This window comes from Toxorhynchites rutilus, chromosome 3 (assembly GCF_029784135.1).
Source record: "Toxorhynchites rutilus septentrionalis strain SRP chromosome 3, ASM2978413v1, whole genome shotgun sequence".
In the NCBI taxonomy this organism is placed as follows: Eukaryota; Metazoa; Arthropoda; class Insecta; order Diptera; family Culicidae; genus Toxorhynchites; species Toxorhynchites rutilus.
Window position 1 is genome coordinate 136,484,578 of NC_073746.1, and position 26,224 is coordinate 136,510,801.

Genomic DNA, 26,224 nt, shown 5'->3' on the forward strand with positions numbered 1-26,224 from the left:
TGTCAGGAATGAGGATGAGCATTTTCAATTCACAAATGGTCGGTGTTAAGTCAGAGCGAACCAAGTCGCAAAATTAGAAATTTCGAGATATTGATCACATTCGATCGTAAGCTACATTACACATTTATCAGATTTGGAAAATCACGCGTACAGCAGGAATAACTTATCGAAGTAGTTTTGAATGCTCAATGAAAACCCCTTATAGCACCAAACTTTAAACTCGTTTTTCTCGAAATCATAAAAATGTCATATGGTCTGGCTTAACACCGACCAAATGCAAATATTTTACACGGTCAATGGCTTCATCATTTTCATCTTGTCCTTATCAAAATCCAAGGAAATAATTTGGCACCCCTGTAATGAAATCGCGCAAAACAGATTCTTTCGCAAAACAACAAACAATGTTTAAATTTTACTTCGCAAAATGTGAATACATTCCGGTGCGATTTTCTTAGAACATATTGCTTCATTGAAATATTTGAATAACTGACTGTGATCGCGATGGTTTGTAGGTAAAGCATAGTTCATCACATAAATAGTAATGTTTGTACATACTTATTGTGAATTCCGTTACAAAAATTTCCTATTTGAAAGTGTTTTCAGTAGCTAGAATGAATTGTTTGTTTTTATTCGGCATATTTGTTGTTTTTTCAATATTTGTTTTTTTTAATTTAATGTTATCAAGACATTCTCAGTCAAGAATTCATTGTTGCAATAGAACAATTGAATGAAGAAATCCTTTTTAAATAACTATTTTTTCAATGATAGTTTTCTTAACAGACATTTCTAATTTTGGCAAACTTTGTAGAGCTCTGAAATGCAGTACAGCTTTCAACAATAGTATTGTGAAGAAATTGGCAGAGTATTACACGGACTACTGTCGAGATGAAATAACCACATGGAAACGGATCACTTTGGAATTATTAAATGAGCACGAAGACCAACAATACAACAAACTCTCTTGGCAGGATCTCAGAAACTATTTCAAGCGCAGTCTTGTATATCATCTTTCCCAACTGGAGATAGCAGGTAACTCGGAACTTGTTGATCGACTGCAATATCCCTATCTCAGGAAGGTTTACGTCGTGACGATAATGCTTCTTGATCATTACCCAGCAAACACCTCTAATCACAAAATCAATAATTCAATTGTACGTGATAACAAACTTTTTATAAAATACATAACTAACGGGAACTATGATCCATTGGTCGTGGATGCATTTAAGCGCCACGGCAAAAAAGGAGTTCGCGTATACGTCCCCATAAACGTTGAAGATCCAATTTATCAGTTAACCAAGGATGAGATACAATTTCTCTTTCGGGTGGAACAGATCCGCACCGATTACAATAAACGGGGCAAGGAACGTTCGCAGGTTCCCCCCACTGCTTCTGCGACAGCTGGATCTCCCGTAGTTTTGGATGGCGTTCCAGTGCAAATTCAAAATGCAAGCCAGTCAAGAAACTGTTTTTCAGTTCGTAATTTGCTTGAAGAGGAATCATTGACAGTGAACACTCAGGAATATGCTGATATTATAAAAGAATCTTTAGAACAAGAGCTACCACCCCTAGTTCAAAGCGTGATGAATGATGACACGGAAGGTAGCTTGACTTTTGCGAACAGATCGAATTTCAGTTGCAGAAATGAAGTTGTATATTTGGATCAAGATGAAATATTAAATGCAACCGGAATGTTGGTCGTCAATCAGGATCCACTCTATTTGTCCTGCCAATCGAATAATATCAGCAGAAGAACATCTTCGGTTTGTGGCAACGAATCGGTTAATTTGAGTGCTATGTTGACACCGTGCAGCGGAAACAGTTCCAGAATAGACATGCCGGTGTCAGAGGAAGATCCGAATCAAACAACGCCAGTCATCAAACAAGAGGAACAATCATCGGTCAGTATAGTGGAAGATGAATTGTTATATCAACATATAACAAATAATGAATGTAATTTTTTATTTATTTTTTCTATCTGAACAGTCCTCGGACAATTCTCCTTCTGAACTACAAAATCTTCAAAACAATGTACCATCTGAATCGTTCATAGCTGAACAACGCGTATGTAATCATGCGAAAGATTTATTCATTTATTTGATTAATTTGACTCGTTTGACTCGAAAAATCATTGTTCTAGAATAAAGGAAATTTCATCGCGATTAGAGACAGCAGCCAAATATCCGTCTCGCGAAACAATGAGGAAAATGTGTTCCAAACGTCTATTGTTGGTGTGGAACAGTCATGCTCAACGGTAACCTTATAAAACTTGAGCATTTTGATTGAATTAATGTTTTTTTTTAATTTCATGTAGCAATCCCATAATATCATTGTGACATCCGAGAAAGCTGACAATGAACAAAGCGTTCCATGTCTGGAACGCTTGCAACAAAGATCATCCCGAGACTATTTTCCAGACGTAAAACACGAAATTATACTAGTCAAAAATAATTTTTTTAATCAAACATTTTCTTCGAAACAGGACTTTTTCACCGATGATGAGGATGCAGAAAAGGATAAGGAAAGTAACGAGGAGCAAATGGACAACCTGGATAACATTGCAGACGAAAAGATCGTCGAACCATTGATGCTGAAATCGTTTTCTGACCGAACCTTTGATTCGTCGTCGGAAGAAAGCCGTACCGATGACTCGATTGATTCAACATCGAGCGTCGCTGGAAATATTTCGATGTGTAGCCTGTCCTCACCAAATCAATCGGTAACTAGTAACAATAGCTACACCTACACAGAGTTTGTTATTTCCGTATTTCTCGTTCTTGTTTTTGAGTCAATATTGAAATTCCGATGTGCTTAATTTCGTTCTTGTATTCATGTCAAATAACACATACGGATAAATGTTCGATTCAAATAATATCCAAATTCACTGTAGCTCTCTTAGTGATTGGTTCTTAGTTTGTTCACATTGTGAACAATCAGGAAAAATTTTTCGGATTTCCAAATCGACGTTCAATGAAAAACTTGCAAATGTTTTTTTTAGATTCGTTTATTTTTACAGGCTTAGAGCCGAACTCTTAACTATATTTTTACTAGTGTATGCACTCAACAAAAAAAAATAGAGGAACGGAATGCGAAGTCGAAAATTTTAAGTGATTTTTGACATCCTGTAACTTCGAGAAAAATCAACACATACAGATGGTATATACATCATTTTAAAGCTCCAACTTAGAGTTATTAGATACAAGGATTGCAAAGGGTGATGTTACTTACACGTATACATAGGCATTCCCACATATATGCACTCTACAAATAATTTTCTAAAACACCACAACAAACCCGTTTTTGACACTTTTTTTAAATCGATTCGAAAAATTTAATTAATTTGTTTTCGTCAAAGCAATAAATTAACTTTATATATAATTTTGAATTATTCGTCATCAAAGACGAAGGGGTAATTTTTCATTCAAACAGAAATATCAATGTATGGGAAGGAACAGGAACGTTCTAGGAACCAAACGAAAGCAAGTTGATAAGGTTAGTTGGATTTGCTATTGAGTTGTTCAGCAAAAAAAATTGTTAGTCCACAAAATATTTGAAAGAAAAGAAAAAAAAGATTTTTTATTTTTTTCCGATATTGTTGCCCACTACACCTACAAAAACCTAGCTAAACATAAGTACCTACGTAAAATATTCCAATAGCTTAAAGTTGTAGCTTTGAAATTATTTATATCCCATTTGTATGCGTCGATTTTTCACGGTGTTACAGCATGTCATAAATCACTTAAAATTTTCGACTTCGCATTCTGCTCTTCTATCTTTTTGTTGAGTTTATAAACATTTTTGTTCTTAATTCTAAGGTTAATGAAGTAAGGAAACCGATTCGACCTGGTTTATAATCGGGGTTTTACTGTATTTGGGGTATGTAATCAAGCTCTAACCGAATCAACAATCTCTCACCGGCACATTGGGCTGTCTTTCTCTGGCCTGAAAGGAGTTTTCTAAATTCGATCCGGTGACCAGATACACCGCGCACGACCAAGCAACATGTTCGATGTAGTGGTGACCTTGGCCACAAACGCAGAGATAGTTGCCGGCAAGATCGATACAAAAAAGTAGCGCGTCTAAGGAACAGGAATTGGACATGAGTCGGGAGAAGCCCGAAATCCCGACTCTACTGCCCATGTTTGTATAGGAGACATAAGCGACAAAATGAACAAAATCGACTTATTCGCCGTTATGCATTCTACGCAATGCAATACGTTTGCTCAACATGCAAACAAACATTTTTTGTTCGTAAACATTTGTGCAATTCTCAAAAAATGTTTTCTAAAAATCACTGTTTCTACGCATAACGGACGTAGTTCCATACAACTTTCATACATCGTTCGAAAATCAACAATTATCAGTATTATGTGCTATAAGCTAAATCAACATTTGAATCACATTCTCCGTAGAGTACGAACATACGCATTTCATTACGCATTTCGGTGATCTCAATTCTGATCATGAGTTATCCAATTCACTAATGTTGTTTTGTTCACATGATTTCTATGGCAACCGCTTGGCGCGCTGCGGTTTGTTTATTGTGTCCTTCGTGCATAGCAGAAATAAAGTTTCTCTGTGTTGAGTGTGTTGATGTGAACATTAACCCTTTCGCCACGAGTGTCGTCTATAGACGACATCCGCGCGATGAGTTGCGTGTACGAGCGTCGTCTTTAAACGACATGAAAGTGATACCGCACGTCTATCACACCAGCGCGATGTGCATACTTTTCGACGCAGTGCTCCGTACAGCGGTAGCACTCCGGCAGAGCACACTGCCGTATTGAAAGGGTTAAAATGCCCAAGAAAAGGCAATATTCTGAAGAAAACCTAAATTATGAATGGATCAATACGATGACAGTAAACTCAAACAATGATAAATGCAACGGGCCCTATTATAGAAATCGAATCGAGGATTCGATACAATCACTATTACTATCACACCGAGTAAAATCTGGAATTGTAGAAATCGAGGAAAACTGCTCGATTCGTTAGCAAGCTCGAATGTCAGCGGTTGCGATAAAATATTTTGAAACAAGCTTGAAATGTTTCATGAAGCACTATAGAAAGGATGCCAAATCTTTTTTTGAGGCATCTGCTATGAAAATGTATTTCCAAAAGTGTTAATATGGTTATGTTTTGGAGAAAACTGATATTCCCTCAACGAATGAAGCTTAATAGGCGTAATGCATGCATGGATGTGTAATAAAAACGATATAATGGAACAATTTGCTTTACAAAAATATAATTATTAGAAAATGAAACTTTTCATTTATTTTCACAACAGCAATCTATGGAACTCCGTAAGGAGTCACACATAAATTCCACTTTTTTAAGGAAAACATTTTTTTATGTAATTCTCTTTTAACGTGGATTTCTTGTTGTAGCGGCGTCAATAGCTTTATTGTGTTGGGCCACCACCTTTGGCCCTGAATTCTCGCTTGTTGTGTGCTAATGTTTATTTACTTTTCACCTCATGTCAATCCAAATCTGTAATTTAAAAAAATCATATTGTTTTGCAAGACATTTCAGCTTTAGCATATGGTATAGAAAGTTTGGTATAGTATAGCAAGAAAAAAGAAAATTGCTGACAAAAGTAACACGTACTAACATTCTCTGAAGATATGCAACAAGTGAACCAAACAACTCGAAAAGTTCTGACACTTGCATCGATAGCTATCACTCGCTCGGTGCTATCGAATTGCTCGATTTCTATAATAGTAAAATAGGTCTAACGAGCAAAATTCTTATCGCCTCGATTTCTATAATAGGGCCCAACATCTACTTGAAAATTCGATTTTTTTCATTAAAAAATGATGATTTCTGAAACCGAACAAACCGTGATCAGAGGTGGTCAAACTATGATCATAATTTTTCTTTAAGGAAAATCGTTAAAAAACATAAACATTTGAATAATTACAACGCCTTAGGGTATTATTGGCAATTAGAGACTTGGGCCTTTTTTACAAAAAATTAAACTCGTATCGATTATATGTGTTATATTATATGCAAACATGGGCAGTCTAGTCCAGACTTTTGAACAATGGTATTTTTACGAACTGAAGAATAAAATTTATTGAAGACGATTTGACGCTGATAAATATTGCCTTCAATAGCACCTACCTTTGCTAATGAGCCAGCCTTCTCATTACCCTGAATTGAGCAACGTAAGGTACTCTGACAAAGGTGATGACATAACATCATCTGGATAAAGCACTTAAAATTTCTCGTATTTTCATGAGGAAGTACGGCGAGTGTGTTTCCAGCCTCACCAGGGTTGCCACATTTAATTCTGTAAAATTTTCTGAAAAAATCTCTGTCTGTATTCTTAGCAAAAAAAATCTGTATCAAGAAATTAAGGGAAAAAATTAAAATGAAGGTTTATTTTCATTTTGAATTTATTTTTCTCAATGTTTCAAATCAATGTTCAATGAAAAACGAATTTTCAAAAAAAAATTCTACGATCAAAAACATCAGAAAGATCCAAAGAAAAGATCGATTTTCGCGATTTTTCGGAGATCGATTCAAAAAATCGGAAAGGAAAATATCGATCTTCTAAATATCGATTCAAGATCGCCCAATTCTAGTGTGGATTATATATCGAATGAGTATGAGCGTATAATAGGATGCCAATGAAAACGGTCATCTTGAATTTCAAAAAGTTACCCCATAAAAAATGTTCACCACCTCGAAAAAACACCCTATGCAAAATATCAGCTCAATCAGATTTAAGGGAGAGTGTCGCAAAGCGGTCAAAGTTTAAGTTTGTTGAAAATCGAAAAATCAAGGGATTTTTATTATGCCAAATGTCTGAAAATTACGCGAAACGTCGAGGTCTAGTGTCATCTCGATTTTTTTTTGTCAAAAATCAACACTGGGTTTTGACGTAGGATTACGTCTTTCGGGAACATATTGGGGTACTAATTGAAAATCGAAAATCGAGCGCACCGTGAAAATTGTCCAATTTCAAATGCTTATTTCTCAGTCATTTCATGATGGATTGATGAGATTTTTGCGTCAATCAATTTCGGCACTCCATAACAATCTTTTACATTGAATAAAATAATATATGTCATGAAACTTACTATCGAACAATTGAAAAATTTCAACCCCTATCCTAACTTCAACCCCTATCCTAACTTCTGATTGGTCGAAATTGACGACATATGCGGCGGGTCCCTAACAGAGACATCAAAACCAAGCTGCCTGAGGGAAATCGGCATTGCAAACACATGAAAGTAGGGGGAGCTTTTGTTCCCATCGAAATTTGTTCCCTAACAGAGACATCAAAACCAAGCTGCCTGGGGGAAATCGGCATTGCAAATACATGAAAGAAGGGCGAGCTTTTTTTCCCACCGACATGTATTCCTTAACAGAAATTTCGAATCCAAGGTGTCTGGGGGAAATCAGCATGTAAATACCCTCGTGGTCGATAGTTTAACTAAGGACGCGCACAAATGGATAGTGCTAATTGTAACTAGCGTGGACATTGCTGATTGCATACGTGCTGGCGAATAAGTTGGGAGTGATGAACGAGTATTGTTTTTTATTATTTTCGTTCCAATAAGAATCTTTCGATGGGTTGATTGAAGAATGATATTTCAATGAACTGAATAGAACTTATGCTTGATAGAATATAAATAAAATTTAAATTTGGAACTTTTATGTTGGTTGCTTCGTGAAATTTCATTTCAATGACCGATCATGTATTGTGAAACTGTGAATTGTGAAGCACAACTGTAAGTGTAAAATTGTATATGGTAGCTATTGTGTTAACATGATTTGAAATATCAAACGATTTTTTCCCCCAAGGAAAGTTCATGCGACAACCAAAATTGGAAAAATGAAGGAGTATTCGAAAAAGTGATTTCACATATGATCTACATATCGTATTGGGTGCTGTGAGCCCAATTGAAATTCGCATTGAGGCATGTAGCATCGTGTTCCGTTAGGGTTGAAGCGAAAAGGAAATGGGTTGAATAAACAGTCAGAAAATAAAAAAATATAAATTAAATTACCTTTTCCAATTCAAATATATTTTCTCCATACTAAAGTAACTCTTTTTTTTTGGTGAGAAAACTTGTGTTCGATAATGATTATGACCAGACAAAACAGACCCAAATCATTATCGAAGAGTTTAACAATATAATTCTTCAAACATATCCAAAATCAGCATGCAGCAGATAGCCTAACGAAATCCTACGTCAATTATGCGGTCGTGTCTTGGACACAACCCTCCTGTGACTTTTTTTTTCGGTATACGAAACGAAACTTATGGTTTTGGGTGCCAATAAAAATAGTTATCTCGATTTTTCATTCGGAACTTGTTGCGAAATGGTGATTTGCATGATAATATACCCTATACTAAATATTAGCTCATTCGGACTTCACTTACTACACCCAAACTAGCGTTGGCTGAAAACATTTCATCTTTGGCAGAAATGATGCCATTTCGTGTGCTGGACGGTCAAATGCACAAATAATGAGCTGTTTTAAAAGCTTTAAAATGGTTTGTATGTATGCGAGCAGACATATCTTTCTGTTTTCTTTTCTCATTTCATTTGGGATTGTTGGGAAGTGTTTTCTAAGAGGATAAAGAAGAACATGAACGAGAATATATCTTTCTCTGTCTGGGTCGTGTATTTGGCAAACTATACGAAAAGCTTTCATATGCTTTCATTTAAATGTGTCTCCTGTTTCGCTCGCTCATATTGGCTCTAACATATATATTATTCAAATATATATATACATGTATTGGAGAGTAGAACATTTTCTGTTATTTTTCAGCTCATTTATTGTAATTAATCGGGATGTCATAACATGCGCTAAAATTAACTTTGGATGTAGTGTCGCAGACGTTAAAATTAGAGTTTTTTGGAAAAAACGAAAGATCACCGAAAATCGGGGTTTTCAAATTTTTTTGATGCCAAATGACGTAAAATTGCATTACTCGTCGTGATTTATTTATCATAAGTCCCAGATTGTCGATTTTTGACAAAAAAAATTTTTTGAGAAGGCACTAGATCTCGACGTTTTATGCAATTTTATGATATTTGACACTAACATTTTTTTTTTCGAAAACCTCGATTTCGATTTTCAAAAAACTCAAATTTTGACCGCTTTGTGCCACTCTCCCTTAAGTCCGATTAAGCTGAAATTTTGCATAGGGTGTTTTTTCGAGGTGGTGAACATTTTGTTTAGGGTAACTTTTTGAAAATTTAGGGTCGATTTCTTCCCATACATTCATTGGCACCCTAGTGTATATGATATTCGGCTTGAGATGCGTTTCGATGATGGTGGTAATATCGATTTTACGAAAATTACGGAACTCAACGAGCTCAAAATGTTTTATTTATTCAGATGAGCAAGGTTCCAGTTGCCAATTTTCAACACCTCATCGGCCGTATTAGACTACGAAAAGGCCCAGATTGTAGATCTGGTCACCTCAAAATTGAGTGCTCAGTTTTGTCTTACACTATGCGTTTGTTCTGGAACCAATTTCGGAAGATTTATTCGAACGATAGTAGTCAACTCGTCGAGATCGAAAAGGGTTTTTTGTTGCAAACCAAAAACATGCTATCCTATTTGACACAAGAATTCCGTAATATATCAATTATTTTTCCGCGAATACCTAACTCATATCTTCAGGCGAAAAAGAGGGCTCGTTCTAAATAACGGTTCTTTCATTAAAAACTAATATTAAGTTTTTTTTTTTATATAACAGGTTTTTTAAGATATTGAGTTCAAATTTATTCTGGTTCACCACTTACATTTTGAGAATGAAATTCGATATCGGTCATATGACCACTACGGACCCGTTTACAGCGATCGATCCGTTGGACCCATTTTTCCACTACTTAGTGTTGAGCGTTGTCTCTGAGCTCTTCTAAAGTTGCTGGCCAGTGACAGTTGCCAGTAAACATAAATCTAACGGCGTCAAATCGCATGAACGAGACGGCCAATCGACAGATCCATTTCTCGAAATAACCCGTTCACCAAACTTACTTTTCATTAAATCTACGTGCGCTGTGTGACAAATGGCACCGTCATGTTGAAACCACACATCATTGATGTTAAGATCTTCCAATTCTGGCCAAAAACAGTGTTCCAATGTGTCGCGATAGTGCCATTGACGGGAACATGACGGTCGTTTTTTTTTATCCAAAATATATATTTTTATTAAGGCTCATATGGCGTCAGCCTAACGGGGCCGGGAGTTCAATATTTCGACAATGTTTGCTTACAACTATGTTAGTAATATGTAACCGATTACTCGCGGTTGACTCGAGGTTAGTATTTCAAGTGTTCTCATAATTGGTATGTTGCAGTCTTCGATGCTCTGTACGTGTGCCCGACACGGGATACCTCCTATTGGGATGCAGCTGACCATTAATCAGCAACGCCCCCCTAGTCTGTACCCCATATCTAGCGTGGTGCGTCTTTCTCGACTCGAGGAATCCAGGATAGAATGGTCACTAGCCGGCGCAATCATCAGCTCGTGTAGAGTTGTCATAAGCGGTACAACCTTTGGCTCTTGTTGAATGATCAGTGGACTGCACAACCTTTGGCCCGTGTATCTATAAAGAGTGTGTGTATGTATTGCCGCGACTAAGTAAAAGTTTATCGTTTGGATAGGAGGGATATGAAACGGGGACACAACGAAGGAAACATCATTAAACGTTGACATCGGCGTTTCTGAGGAACAGGTATAGATGAAGCAGAAGATCAGGATCACGGCTACCTAAGATAGCCCGGACGGGGATATCCGATTGTCTGCCTTGTGCTCTCAGTGCTCTAGAGAGCTGAGAGCGAGCAGCATGGAACCGGATACACGACCAGACAACATGCTCGATGTCGTGGTAGCCATCGCCACAATCACAAAGATTGTTTGCTGCGAGCCCAATGCGATAGAGATGCGCGTTTAGGTTGTAGTGATTGGACATAAGCCGAGATATCACGCGAATGAAATCACGACCTACATTCAATCCCTTGAACCATGCACTCGTCGAGATCTTAGGGATAATTGTGTGTAACCAACGACCGAACTCATCTTCACTCCACATGCGCTGCCAACTTACGAGCGTATACTGACGAGGAATGTGGAAAAATTCATTATAAGCAATTTGCCTTTCAAAAAGTGTGCCTTCTAAAGCGCCCACCTTAGCTAGCGAGTCCGCTTTCTCATTCCCCGGAATCGAGCAATGAGAGGGAACCCATGCTAAGGTAATCTTGAATAATTTTTCGACCAAAACACTCAATAGTTGTCTTATTCTTGTTAGGAAATAAGATGAGCATTTATCAACTTTCTTTGAGCGGATTGCCTCTATTGAGCTGAGACTGTCTGAAAAAATAAAATAGTGGTCGATGGGCAATGTTTCAATGATCCCTAATGCGTAATATATCGCACCCAGTTCAGCGACATACACGGAACAAGGATCTTTGAGTTTGACAGAGGTACTGGAATTTTCATTGAAGATGCCGAAGCCAGTGGACCCGTTTATGAATGAACCGTCAGTAAAGAACATTTTATCAGATCTAACTTTCCCATATTCTGCCGAAAATATCGGCGGAATAGAATCGGAGCGTAGGTGATCTGGGATTCCATGGATTTTTTGTCGCATGGACAGATCAAAAATGACAGAGGAATTGTAGAAGTATGGGAAGCAAACTTGGTTGGAGATGCCTGGTGAAGGGTGCACGTCGTGGGTAAGGTACTCATGGTATAAAGACATAAAACTTGACTCAGGAGTCAGTTGGAGTAGATTTTCGAAGTTATCAATCACCAATGGATTCATGATCTTGCAACGGATGAGAAATCTGTAGGATAATTCTGTGAACCGAAGAGTAAGCGGGGGTACTCCTGCCAAGACTTCGAGACTCATCGTATGTGTCGAATGCAAACACCCCATGGCTATACGCAAGCAACGATATTGTATTCTCTCCAGCTTGAGAATATGAATCCTGGCAGCTGATCGGAAGCAAAAACTGCCATATTCTAACACTGATAATATCGTTGTTTTGTACAACTGAATGAGGTCTCCTGGATGGGCACCCCACCATGTTCCGGTAATTGTTTGGAGAAAATTGATTCTTTGCTGGCATTTCTGTTTCAAATACGCAATGTGTCTCCCCCAGGTACACTTAGAATCAAAATATACACCCAGGTATTTGAAAAACATAGAGTGTTGGATCGTTTTGCCGGATAGGTGAAGCTGGAATTGGGCGGGTTCGTGCTTCCTAGAAAAAACGACCATTTCAGTTTTCTCCGTAGAAAATTCGATACCCAGCTTGAGGGCCCACGTGAACAGATTGTTCAGGGTATCTTGCAACGACTTTTGCAGAACGACGGGATTAGTACCCGTGATGGAAATAACTCCATCGTCTGCAAGTTGTCTCAACGTGCAGTCTCTAGTTAGACAATCATCCATATCATTGACGTAAAAACTGTACAAGAGGGGGCTTAGGCAGGAGCCTTGTGGTAGGCCCATAAAACTGTAACGAGAAGATTTCGAGCTGCCATGAGAGAAAATCATGTGCTTTTCTGACAGTAAATTGTACAGGAAATTATTGAGAATTGGTGAAAGTCCACGATTATGAAGCTTCTCTGAGAGAATTTCCATGGAAACTGAATCAAATGCCCCTTTGATATCGAGAAAAACGGAAGCCATTTGTTCTTTGCGAGCAAATGCGATTTGGATTTCAGAAGATAGCAGCGCGAGACAATCATTTGTCCCTTTACCTCGGCGGAAGCCAAACTGCGTATTTGACAGCAAATTGTTCGTTTCGACCCACTTGTCCAAACGAAGTAGAATCATTTTCTCTAACAATTTACGAATACAGGATAACATTGCAATCGGCCTATACGAGTTGTGATCGCAAGCCGATCATGACGGTCGTTCTCATCGACGAAAAATACGGCCCAATCATTCGCCCGGCATGAAAACCACGCCGAACAGTAATTTTGTGCGGTAGTGTTTCTTGAAGCAAATGTGGGTTTGCATCTGACCAATAACTCAAATTTTGCTTGTTGACAGAGTCATTTTACCAGAAAGGAGCCTCATCGCTGAAGATGATTTTGCGATGAAATTCATCATTTTTCATTTCTTCAAGATTTGCCAGAGCCCAATCGAAAAATTTCGGCGCTTCACATGGTCAAGTGCCATCTTTGTGTGTTATTCTAGCTACTACGTCCATGCATCAATGATCATGTGATGGTGATCCCAGCCTCTCACTCCACATACGATCGATCTGCTGCATCGGTTATTGGTGCTATTTATAAACACAACAATGAAAGCCTCATATCAACAGTCCCGCTGTGTCCAACTGTGAACATTCGAACAATAGGAAAATCTTACGCAGAAAAAAGACGGGTGGGTAATGTCGGGGACATAACCGGAGTGACGTAGGACTATACAATGGGGACAGCTTTTGTTAAATATATATTTTAAATATATTGTTTTATTTTCTTCTCCTACGTGAATACCCACCTATCTACCTGGAAAATGGATTAGTTTACTGTTTACTCTTTATGAATATGTTGATGGTTCTGGAAAGAACCTTTGGTGTTGTGTTTTTGTTATCACTCGATATTCCCATCTTGTTCGGTTAAACCTTCCTGTTTAGCTATTGCGTTTGCCACTTGCCACAGCTTTCACAGTTGGAAAATTTTTTCCCATCCAGCTTGTGACATATTGTTCAGTAAATTACATTTAATGCGACGTGCCGGAGAAACACTTTGCCACTCACTGAAACTAATTGTTGCCTTGATGAGCGCCGAACCGAAGCTGCTCTGTTCTTGATGCGGGTTTTCTGATTGTTGTGAGCAGCTTTGCAAGCCAACTCGAGCACTCCGACGGCCGAAACTCTATAATCGGTGTTAAGTATACTGGTGCTCCTGTTAGAGATGAACCAGCCTTTGGCTGAAAATCTCTTTAATAAAGAAAGAAAAAAAAAATACTGGTGCTCCGGCACCAATCCGTTCGGCCTAGTTACCCTTGCGGAGCAATCAGTGAATGCGACCAACAGGGAACTGGAGACCTGCACGGTTCGAGTGAGACTTTGCCTTTCCCTTAACTTGTCCTCCTTTGTTACGTCCACGATGCCGATGCCGTACAACCACACGGGTTTACGGTTTGAAAGAAAATAAGATATTTTTTGGGGTCCGCGTGTTTCATACTCTAGCGGTACACACTCACAGGATAGAGACAAATCGGCAGACTAAGCCAGAGGGGCGAGTCCAACGAGACGAACGAATGAGCGTTAAAAGGGAGCGATGGCAAAAAAATACATTCATTATGATTTGTTCGCTCGTTGGATTCACATGCAGGCTAAAAAGGGTACTTTTCAGGATCACAAAATTATCTTCAATCTAAAGAGTTTATTGTTTTGTTATCACTCGATATCCCCATCTTGTTCGGCTAAACCTTTCTGTTTAGCGATTGCATTTGCCACTCGCCACAGCTTTCACAGTTGGAAAATTTCTTCCCATCCAGCTTGTGACACATTTTACAGTAAATTACATTCAATGGCACGTCGCATTACCACCACTTAGTATCGGATTGGAGGTAATTTTAACCTGTAATTGAACATTTGCGATGACAGTGGTACAGTGTCGACTTTCAATGTGGGGTCATAATTTGGACCCCGAACTCTATGTTTACAAAAATGTCCAACTAAATATGTCGCATTACAGGTCCGTCCAATTGGCTAAATGTCGAGATAAGTGTAAATTACTGTACTTTCAATCTAGAAGCAATTTAAGAATTGGTGAAAATCAATAAGCTCAGAACAACTGCCAAATTCACATACTCATCATATCCTGGCAAACAAATTATGAAAAAATCAATTTGTGTTTTATTATTATTTTGGATATTGTTTTAGAAAGCATTGAACTGTATTTCCTAAACTCTTTTTTGGAAGATTTAATGGCCCTGAAAAGCGCCAATTTAGAAAAATTAGTAATCGTGGTTTTGAAAAAAAACATTTCGAACGCCCTCGATGCCGCCTTGTTCTGGATTTGCCACCAAAGCAGTTTGTATAAAGAACAAACTTTTTTATTCTGCTACCTGATGCCGTTTTGCGATTGCGTTTGCCACTCGCCACTCGCTGCAACTGCCTGTTGTCTTGATGTCCATCGAACCGAATGTGTTCTGTTCCGAATGCGGGTTTTCTTATCGTCGCGAGCAGCTTTGCCAGCTAACTCGATCACTTCGGCGGCCGAAACTATATAACGCCGGCTAGGTGGACTGGTGCACTAGTACTAACGCGCTCGGCCTAGCTACCCTTACGGGGAACTCCAGATCAACACGGTTCGAGCGGGATTTTGCCTTTCCCTTCACTTTTCCTCCTTTACCATGTCCAGACATGGCTGCTTGGGTTGGTTTGTTGATGTGTTGTGATGCGAACCGATGTGGTGTACGGTTTGAATGAGAATGATCGTTACAGCAGCGAAGCGGAGATTTTTAAGCTTACTGGCTGGCTCAAGAATTACGCATGTATGAGACTGCGACCGATGTTTCGTTCATTTTTTCCTTTTTCCTTTCCAATCGTGCTTCATTCTATTTCGCTGCTGCTCTGGTTGCCCGTTTTGGTCGGTACGATTTGAGGAGCACAAAATGGACCAATCAAAAATGGGCACATAGTGCATTTTGACAATGCTTGATATTTCACAATTATTCAATTATTTATCTCAAGAAAAATTAAATGTTATTCGTTATGATAGATGCGTAGATATATTTCCTATCAATTGATGCAAAAACCTTTGCGATCTATTGAGAAATGCTCGAGTTATAAGCGTTCCAAATCTTGCATTTTTTCCTACTTGTTCAGTGCCTAGATTTCCATTTCACCCCCTATATCTTCCGGTTAGACGTAGTCCTACGTCAAAATGCGACATGTGTTGTGTATCGATAGAATAGGAATGAATACTCTTACGCCTAAATGGCTTATGTGTTATGGATAAAAAATGTGTATCGATGAGATAGGAATACTTTTACGTTTATATGGCTACTGTGTAATATACAACATGAGAAAAAAAAATATGCACGATATATTCGGCTGTGTTACAGCTGAATTGCTAGATGAGCTTAATAATAAAAAATAAACAGATGAGATAAAAAAAATGGTCAAGTGCCTTTAAGTTCTTCAGTCAATTTGATCTTATAAGGATGTAGCCTAAGGGTGGGTTTAGACTAGTGATATATTCATGTGAAGAAATATGATGAGATTTATAGAAATCGCATCAACCGTTTACACTAGCGTGAACTTCTATGATGAATATATTCATATTTTCGGTGAATTTATTCACCTAAAGTAGAACTGCATCCAACTTTAGTGATTTCTCACCAGTGAGAAATTCACAAGCGTTTACATATTTAATTTATTCAAGTTATCTTCTTCTTCTTCTTCTTCTTCAATGGCACTAACGTTCCTAGAGGAACTTCGCCGTCTCAACGTAGTATTACTTGCGTCATTTTTATTAGTACTTAGTTGAGATTTCTATGCCAAATAACACGCCTTGAATGCATTCTGAGTGGCAAGCTCTAGAATACGCGTGATCACAGTGCAAGTCGGAGGAAATTTCTTTGACGAAAAATTCCCCCGACCAGAACGGGAATCGAACCCGAACACCCGGCATGTTAGTTATGACGCTAACCACTCGGCCACGGGAGCACACTATTCAAGTTATATATACCTCGAATAAGTGTATCATATTTATTCTCACCCGTTTACACCTATTTTCACGTGAATAAATCCATCTATAGCTATAGATCTCCCTAATGTAAACCCGCCATAAGATCTATTCGCAAAATACACCTTCTTGAGAACATCATGCAATTGACTGATTTGGGCAATTTCGGATGGATTCACTTTGCGGCTGCGATATTTTTTTTTCGTTGCTTCGTGCGAAACGGCTTCTCGTTGGCACGGGAACACTCAACAGGGAAAATGTGGACTCAAGTTTGGTCACTAAATTATGCACAGCACAGCACAGCACAGGGAAGATTTTTACGGCCGTAAATTGGAGTAAGCGCTTTTGAAGTTGCAACTACTGACTCCGAATTTCGGTATTACTTTTTGACGTAGAACTACGTCGTTCAGGAAGGGTGCCAAATCAGAAAACAGGTCACGTTTTTGCGAAATAATGTTAACGTTAATAACTATTTTCACAGCGAACAAATTATGATACTTTATACGCCAATGGAATCGGAAATTCTCTAAGATTCGTTTGATATACCATACAGTACAATCCACTAATGCCTTAACAGTTTAAATCATGAAAACAGGAAGCATTTTCATTTTCCCATACATTTGTTCTGTCGATTTGTGTGCATTCCCGAACAGAGCTGTCAATAACGAGCAACATATTTGGTTTAAAAAAGCCATCCGCTATTTGAAGCCACACCACTCCTCGTTTCTTGGTCGAAGCGACATGGTTGCCGCAGAGCGTCGAGCGGGAGAAGATTGTTTTCTTGCCGGGTGAAGGAGGAGTATGGAATAGAGTTTCCTTCCACAAAGGCCCTTCTCAGGGCTAGAGTCGGAAACCAAAAATAGAATAAAATGAAAACACAGATGCGAGTGAGCTAGCATAACACAACGAGCGGATATCATTCATGCCTAATGCTGATTTCACACACATACACATACAGCTCGATACAAGGAGGGGAAGCCCTCTGTATCGAGGTGTGCTACGACAAAGAAAAGCAGCATACGAGAATTTTGACGTAGGACTACGTCTTTCATTTCTATACCGGGGTGTAAAATCAAAGTTTCGAAAACGAAAGCGTTACGTCGGAGACCGAGATTTTGAGTGTGAATAGCTCCTAAACAACTAAACGAAATGGTATGATAAACACTTCATTCGAAAGATAAAATGTCTACGCGTTCTATACTTGTTACTTTCTGATCCAAAAACTTGTTTCAATAGTCTTAAATTTGCTTTCAAAACAGGCTATTGAAATCACCAATCGGTATATAAGCGAGCGAATCCACTCAGTTCTAATTGAACAGCGATTGGAGCATGTTGTCGCTGTTGTGGTGAAGCTCTTCATTTATCATGAAAGCGCGGATGAACGGTGTCACCAAGAGCCTGTTTGTGCACCTTAGGCAAGAAGGGAATCCATCAGGAGGAGAGTGATGGCACAAACGGTTCCCTGGGAAGATCTCCAATCAGCCGCTACACACACACACACACACACACACACATACACGCGCGGAATTCTTTCCGTTTGGATGCCATTCAGCATCGAGAAAGATCCGGAAAATAATCTGCCAGTTCCTTTGGGAATTTAAAAATACATTCACGTGAAAGAGTTTATTTGAATGTTTTCTATCCATGTAACACTGTGACCAAATATGTTTCAATCAAGTGCTATTAACAGGTGGTTATCGAGTTAGCATAAACCACTGGTGGGCTTCCAGTATCGAGGAAAATGTGGAAATATCCAATCGTTACTGAAAATAATCTGCCAGTTCCTCTGGGAATTTAAAATTACATTCATGTGAAAGAATTTATTTTAATGTTTTCTATCCATGTAACACTGTGACCAAATACATTTGGTTTTGTGATTTTTCAATCAATCGCAATCAACAGGATAGCTTCTGAAGATTATTCTTCTCCATCAGTAGGATATTTCCGTATCCAATATTGTATGCGCCCGCAATCGATTATTGCTCAGTCGCCGAAAGTTCCGAGCTCTGAGAGTTCATTCCCCTCTAGTTTGCCTTCCAAATTGCCATCGTAAACCACGCCTTCTCTCGATTCAATCACGCACAAAAAGCATACTTAAGCGATATTCTGGTGGTGAGACGCATTCATTTTTCGTGAGGACATCGACAAGACAACATCGTTGCTGAGGATGCTGGACGGCGAAGGATCGAGATCTGCCCTGAAACGCAAGCAGTTTGTTTGAAACTGTAAGGGAGCACAGAGAAGCCGATCCTTCAGGAGAAGAGAAGGTGACCATCGAAGCAGCCGCTACACATACACATACACGCACGGAATTCTTTCCGTTTGGATGCCGTTCAGCATCGAGAAAGATCCGGAAAATAATCGGCCAGTTCCTCTGGGAATTTAAAATTACATTCATGTGAAAGAGTTTACTTTAATGTTTTCTATCCATGTAACACTGTGACCAAATACATTTGGTTTTGTGATTTTTCAATCCATCGCAATTAACAGGATAGCTTCTGAAGATTATTCTTCCCCATCAGTAGGATATTTCCGTATCCAATATTGGATGCATAAAACCTTGTGCCTCCAACGTAACGCTCTCGTTTTCGAAGTTCTCCAAATATTCATTCATTCAGAATGAATTCAGTTTCAACTTCAAACAAATCATCTCTAAATCAACGATAGTCCTACGTCACCCTTGCGGTTATACTATAGATATAACCCACTTCCTGTTTTTTGTGTTAGTGAGGATATGGAAAAGTATCCAGAATTTCGGAATAAAGATATACACTGCATTTATTTAGATAAACGTATATTTCATGAAAGTATGCTTTCAAATACCAACAGGGTAACATTACTGTTGCATGTTGTGGGGTTCGATCACATCTCAAGCGGAATATAGGAGCAAAAGGGTTCATAGTTTGTGATCGATATCTGAGTGGGAAGGAGAATATCTGATGCGAATAGAACAAAATGAACGAGAAGTAATTATATCTTTCGACTCTACTCCACTCTGTCGAGTGTACTGAAGTAATAAAAAATTAAATAGCTAAAAAGATATTACAAAAATTTCGATGAATTCTAAAATAATATCCGAAGCAGAGCTGCAATTTGTCATTGTCACTGCATATATTTGGGCTATAAGGCGACCATTGCAACATTACCACCAAACGACATGCAACAAAATATAAACCGACAAAACAAATTCCTCACTCTTCAATGCTAAATAGTTTGCCAGAGTGTGTTGACGAACAAAGCATGTAGCAAGTCAGTGCCCTATGATCATCAAGACGGGAAATACCATGTCACCTGATGTAATGGAAGTTTACACGTTTACCAGGGTGCATTTGTTTACGTTGGGATAACTGAATACCGTTATTATATAGAATGCTAAAACTTCGAGGACTAAAACTAAACGGACTTTTAGATACGTGAATTTGGATCTCGGGCAGAAATTTCAACGAAGAGATAAATTTCTTCATTATTTCAGCATGTAGAGATTTTTCAAGCTTCGGTCAATTATATATTTCGTTGCCTAAATGATTTGGTATCGCTCACACGTTATCCCGTGTTCGACATAGTATTTACTTCAATAAATACAAGAAACAAGAACCGGACCGAAAATCGAACCTTTGCTCGATGAAGATAAAATGCAATCTGCGACAATCATCAATTCGTTGCTTACAATTGTACCGCCTACTTGGTCGGTCAAAACGTATTGACGAAGCTCATTAACAGGCATAGTGTTGCATCGTACTCCGTCAGTCACCGTTTGACCAAGATTTTTGTCAGTAAGAAGTGACTAAAGTGGCTCGTCAGTTGTTAGTGACATTGATGAAAAAATGCAGCTCTGATCCGAAGTTATAAACAAGTGAATTGAATATAATAATTCCGTAGTTCTACGTCGAAAACTGCGGTCGTGTCCTAGATACAAACCATTACATTTTTTAATAATTATTAGGCATTGCTCGTTCGTGTACTTCACCATGATGAAAATGTAGATTTTGACTAACGTTTTGACATTGACAGATCATGAAAATGTTTCAAGGGTTCATTCACGCAAAGACACAAAACTGTCAAGTCCCTAATGGATGGCAATTTACTTACCAATTTCACGTAGTAATTTCTAAGTCTATCAGAACCTTTCTTGAACATATTCAGTTTTTTAAAATAATAAAATTTCAATCCTTAATGTCTGTATAATTCATTTTTATTACTCACAGAATAAATCAGCTTCCGTAGATGAAGGGTATTCGTACAATTCGTCTATCTCAAGAGCAAACAATCCTATTTTACAAGAGTCATCTTCAAATGAAACTCAAACTTGCAGAGAACAATTCACCTCAGAAAATAGTAACAGTGAAGAGGCACTGGAAACACCGGAACCACAGGTTTGTATAGAACTGTCCAGTTTCAAGATACACGAAATGTGATTACATGATATAATTCGGGTCCAATTGCAGAAACATTTAGAGGATGAACCAATAACGATTTCGGATGATGATGAAGAATCTGTTGCTCCCTGTACGAAACCTTGCCAACCGAATTCGTCGCGAGATTATTTACCAGACGTATTACATAGAGTTTAGCTGATCTCAACATTGTGTTTAATAATCTTTATATGATTTTAACAGGATTTTTTCACCGATGATGAAGAATCAGAGAAGGATGTAAAACGTGAATCTTCGAATAGTATCGCGGAGGAAAAATATACCAATATAAACATAGATGGCTGCCATATATTGGATTGTGAAGAGCGCAACGATAGCAACTCGGTCAGTTCAACTTGCTTGGACGTTTATAGAATAATATCAGAAAGTAGTTCAAGTTCCCTTGAAGAGTCTGTGAGTATGCTTCTAAAGTGGTATTGCTTTGATCTAATGACAGAACTAGATATTTAAGTCATTTTCATTGATACTTGTTTGAACTATTGATGTTGAATAACACACTGATGCATTCAGGACAAAGGCTTGACCTATCGGGGAATTACTTACATTCTTCATCTAATGCTGATATTGACGTGGGACTACATTTAACCGGAGTATAAGGGGGTGAAATGAAAACCTAAACACAGAACATGCAGGAAAAAATGGAAGATTCCGATTGCTTATAACTTAAGGACCGCACGTTTTGGGGCAAACTTGAACGCTTCATTTGTTCGCATTCCATGAATGAGGTCGTTTCCTTCTATGTGGATGAGACGAAGGCGAGCCGTCGGTAGGTCTTGTTAGATTCTTGGCGAACCAAGGATTTAACCTTCAAGTGTAGAAAACACGGGTTATTTCGTGATCCATTCGTAACAGACGGAACGCGAAACACGAGAAAACTCGTGAGCGGTTCGCAATGTGTTAATAGATCAGAAAGAAGGTTGCATCAATTGTTAGGAAATATTTCTACGCGTCTATCACAATTAATAAAATATTATTTTTCATGAGATAAACAATTGAATAACTGTAAAATGTCAATCGTTATCTAAACGCCCTAACTGTCAAGTTTTGATTGGCCCGATTTACGGTTTCTCCAACACAGACTTAAAAATCAATGTACCTATGAGAATCCGCTTTGTAAATATACATGCAAGTAGGGGATATTTTTGTTCCCACCTAGCTGGGTTTCCCTAACACGGACATCAAAATCATGTGCTTGGGAGAATCCACTTTGAAATAATGCAAGTTGAGGGTGTTTTTGGTCACACCAAAATGTGTTTCCCCAACACTAACTTCAAAATCAATGTATCTGTGGGAACCCGCTTTGTAAATATACATACAAGTAGGGGGTATTTTTGTTCCCACCGAAATGTGTTTCCCCAACACAGACTTCAAAACAATGTGCCTGGGTGAATCCGCTTTGCCAATACATGCAAGTCGGGGGTATTTTTGTTCCCACCGAAATGTGTTTCTTTAAGACGGACTTCAAAACAAAGATGCCTGGAGGAATTCGCTTTGCAAATATATCCAAGCTGCGAGTACTTTTGAACTCGCTTGTCTTCTTTCTTTCTTTCTTTGTTTTTAAGAGGCTTTAAACTTTGCAGTTCATTCGCCTCTATCGCTTGTCTTTGTGCAGACCGGAATATGTATCCCTAAAACGAACTTCTAAACTGAACAGCTTGGAAAAATCGCCATTTCAGTTACTAGAGGTGAATGAACTACGTTCGAAAATTACGTTAACATGAGAGATGCAATAATTTCAGAGGAAATGTAAAATACAATGATCGTTTGACAATTCTTCCGTTCACATATTTTGGAAGTCCTAGGCATTATATCAAACGTAACAGGACGATCATCAAAATTTACTTGTAACGAAGAACATAACTTTTACAATGCATGAATTGATCTTACATGGCAACTGTTCAATATGTTGAATTCAATTGAATTCGGAAATTGTTTCATTCAATCGATAATATAATGAATACAATACAAATGCTTCCTAAGACAACGGTAGTCCCACGTCAACCTTTCGATTATATCATAGATATAACCCACCCATTTTATTACAGGAAACATCATCGCTGGATGAGAACAATGTTGGCTCCGATGAGAGACAACATTGTCCTACTCGCGATGTAGGAACGAATAGAAATGTGGAACCCTCTTCAACTCACACACTGAATCAACCAGGAGCAGTTGAGTTGAATAGCAATGATAAGGACGTAACAACAGATGCTCAAACGTCTAATGCGGTTCTCGAAGAATGTCAATCGGTGGTAAATCCATTTGCGTTGAGCGTTCTTCAATTGTATATATGGATACGTTTTAGGTCTGCTCCACTACCACCGATACGGTTGGGTCTACATTAATCGCTCTAAATCCTCATCCGGTACATGTTGACGGCAAAGATGTTCTACCCGACGTGAGGAATAAATTTGTGATTGTAATCACACCCTTTTAACGTATTGTTTCATTCAAACAGGACTTCTTCAGTGAGGACGAGGGTGGTGATGTAAATGTAGAAGGTAAAAGCAAGCAATCAGACGCGAGCGTATCAAATTCTTCCAATTCGTTTGATACAGTTGTCACTCGTAATACTCCAGATACGACTTCAATTAATCAGGAGAAGCCAATCGTATGCTTTTAATTACTGAAATTACGCTGGAAATTTAAAAACCGAACGGTTTCCTCTTCCAGAGAGACTACCCAAGCGGGGAAATCAAAAGCGATCAACCAAAGCAGGCCCCCAATTGTGGAAACTCCTCTTCGACTGTAGTTGCAGAAACGATTATCGACAATTCAGTGGAGAAATCAAACGGTGTTGACGAAAATATTGAACCATATATGGATACACCGCATTCAACCAGTGAATTAGGTACGCAACTGATATCGGATGCACCATCAGCGGACAGCATCGAACAACTGGATAGCAACGTCCCAATAGATCTTTCAACATGCAAACATAATAATGTAAGCCCTGGACATGGTCATAATAAATCCCATTGATAACTCATTACATTTCTGATTTACAGAGATACATCTCGTCCAATCAGTCGATCTGCTGGAGGTCGACACAAAAACTGCTGATACCAGTCGTTCAGAGTCGTCTTAACATGTACGGGGCAATGCGATACCGATGGCCAGAGTTGTTCTCCAGAGACAAACCCTTTACGAACATTATGGAACTGTGCTCCACTATGACAACAATGTTGTTCTATAATCTGAAACCCGATAATTTCCAAAGGAGCAACGTGTTTATTCAAATGATTAATGCAATCGCTTCTCGAGTGGCGTTTGGAATCGCTACCGATGGTCCCGCACAAGGGTTTAATAGGACGGTCATCCCGTCATCCACTGATAATGATCAGTTGATTCCCGTACGGAAGGTGAGTTGGTTTCAGTTCATCACTGATGTTTTCAAATGAAGTCATTCGTGCAATATGGTGTACTTTCTTATGGCACTCATACAATTGAAAACCATAGTCCTTAGAGACAACCAAATAATTCATTTCATCAGAATGTGCTAATACAATTAATGAAAAAGGGAAAAAATACTCCTTTTGCATGAATGGTTCAAGATACTACCGTTGATCGAACAGCATAGTAACTTTTTTTTATTCCTGTTTATTCGTAGAAACCCAGACTGAGATGAGCAATTGTGTAAAAAACAGCCATTCCATCGATTCGGAACGAACTGCCAAATTCAAATGTGATATTTCGAGTGCCTTTGCACTAAACTATGATGTAGAGCAAATAAACAATTGTTGATTTGTGTTTCAATAATGAATCTTTTTTTCAGAATTGAAAATCTGTATATCCTTGAATTGTATATAACGAAACGAATTTTATATTACCTTGTATACATTTCATTTTGGTTTCACCGTGAAGTGACGTTCGTGATCAAGCCCTTAGTGAGAAGCTGCTTCTTTTGGGAGAAGTTACAGACAGATCGGTTTGTTTTTTTCGTGTTTGGTATTCGTTTGAATCTAGGAAGTCTAGTGGTTATTTTTTCCATCACGATAATGCACCAGTTCACGCCTCAGCAGTTTTGGTCGCAAAGTTAATGGAAATAGGGATTCAACTCGTTTCACATTCCCCATATTCTCAAGACTTGACTTGCTCGGAGTACTATTTGTTCCTCAATTTGAATGAATGGCTAGCGGGGAATATATTTCATTCAAACGAGGAGATGATTGCGGAAACAAATCAACGAATTTCATGCCACTCGACTGGCCGTTGGCAGCACTATTTTAGATAGCAGTGAAACGTTGTGGGTGTAAACACTTTGAGGCAAATGTGCATACTGGAAATATCCAAAAAAGAATTAGGCCAAAAAAGTTTTCTTGATGTTTTACAAAAAATTATGACTCAAAAACTATAATACCTACAAAATTTGAGTGAAAGGATAAAATGTAGGAAATTATTTAAATTTTAATTTTTTTCACAAAAAAATTTTTTTGAAAAAAAATTTCGCTGAAAAAAAAATTATTTTAAAAATTAAAATTCATTTTCCTTAAAAACGTATTTTTGAAAAATTCTCAAAAAAAAATGTGAATAGCCCTTACAATTTCCAACAAGTCGTCCATACATCGGAAGATGGGCACTTTTCTAACAACAACTTTTTCATGTTTTCTTTGAAACAAATACAACTAATCCTAATTTTGTTTCAAGTCAAGATCAGGTCCCGAAATCTGCGAAGGTGAAAAATGAAGACTGACTCTACTCTCAGTAGCTTCGCTTCGACTAGAACTGCTTCGGCAGTCGCCCACAACAAAAAGTGATTTGGCTAGAAAATGAGTTGACTAGCGTTGACTAGTGAGGATGGCTGGTGAACTAGTCCAGTCAGTGGTTATTTCAACAGACTCGACTAATGAATACAAATCTGCCTCTATATTCAACTGACTTCAATCCACATTTTTACTCCCATAGGGACGAAATTTATACCCGTGTAGCAATCTTATTTTTACGTCCATATAAAGAGGAACGAAAACATGATTTCTGATGAAAAAAGAAGTTATCCCATCAATGAAAAATTTATTGTCTACCCATTGTGAACTCAAACCAACGAATTTAGACATTTATCAAGTATGCTATAAAGGTCCTCTCGTTAGTATTAGGCGTGCAAAGT

General features: G+C 38.3%; 1 protein-coding gene across 4 annotated transcripts; it reads left to right on the forward strand.

Moving 5' to 3' along the window:
• Positions 1-375: 375 nt before the first annotated feature.
• On the forward strand, positions 376-24,879 carry LOC129779168 (uncharacterized). Of its 4 annotated transcripts, XM_055786458.1 has the most exons (16): positions 376-512; positions 809-1,029; positions 1,117-1,898; positions 1,984-2,061; positions 2,138-2,251; positions 2,312-2,416; positions 2,480-2,716; positions 20,893-21,060; positions 21,133-21,240; positions 21,304-21,513; positions 23,166-23,372; positions 23,426-23,518; positions 23,579-23,731; positions 23,794-24,066; positions 24,129-24,482; positions 24,731-24,879. In XM_055786458.1, the coding sequence occupies exons 1-16, from the start codon at positions 502-504 to the stop codon at positions 24,746-24,748; spliced, it is 3,132 nt and encodes a 1,043-aa protein (XP_055642433.1). In that variant the 5' UTR covers positions 376-501; the 3' UTR covers positions 24,749-24,879. The 4 variants fall into 4 exon arrangements, with proteins under 4 accessions (XP_055642433.1, XP_055642430.1, XP_055642431.1 ...); XM_055786455.1 differs by having other exon boundaries at positions 809-1,898; XM_055786456.1 differs by having other exon boundaries at positions 809-1,898; positions 23,166-23,369.
• Positions 24,880-26,224: the final 1,345 nt, after the last annotated feature.

Coding starts and splice junctions, on each gene's coding strand:
- LOC129779168 (XM_055786455.1), top strand. Junction 23,373..23,425: donor TCGAAGAATGTCAATCGGTG/GTAAATCCATTT, acceptor GATACGTTTTAG/GTCTGCTCCACTACCACCGA. Junction 23,519..23,578: donor GCAAAGATGTTCTACCCGAC/GTGAGGAATAAA, acceptor TCATTCAAACAG/GACTTCTTCAGTGAGGACGA.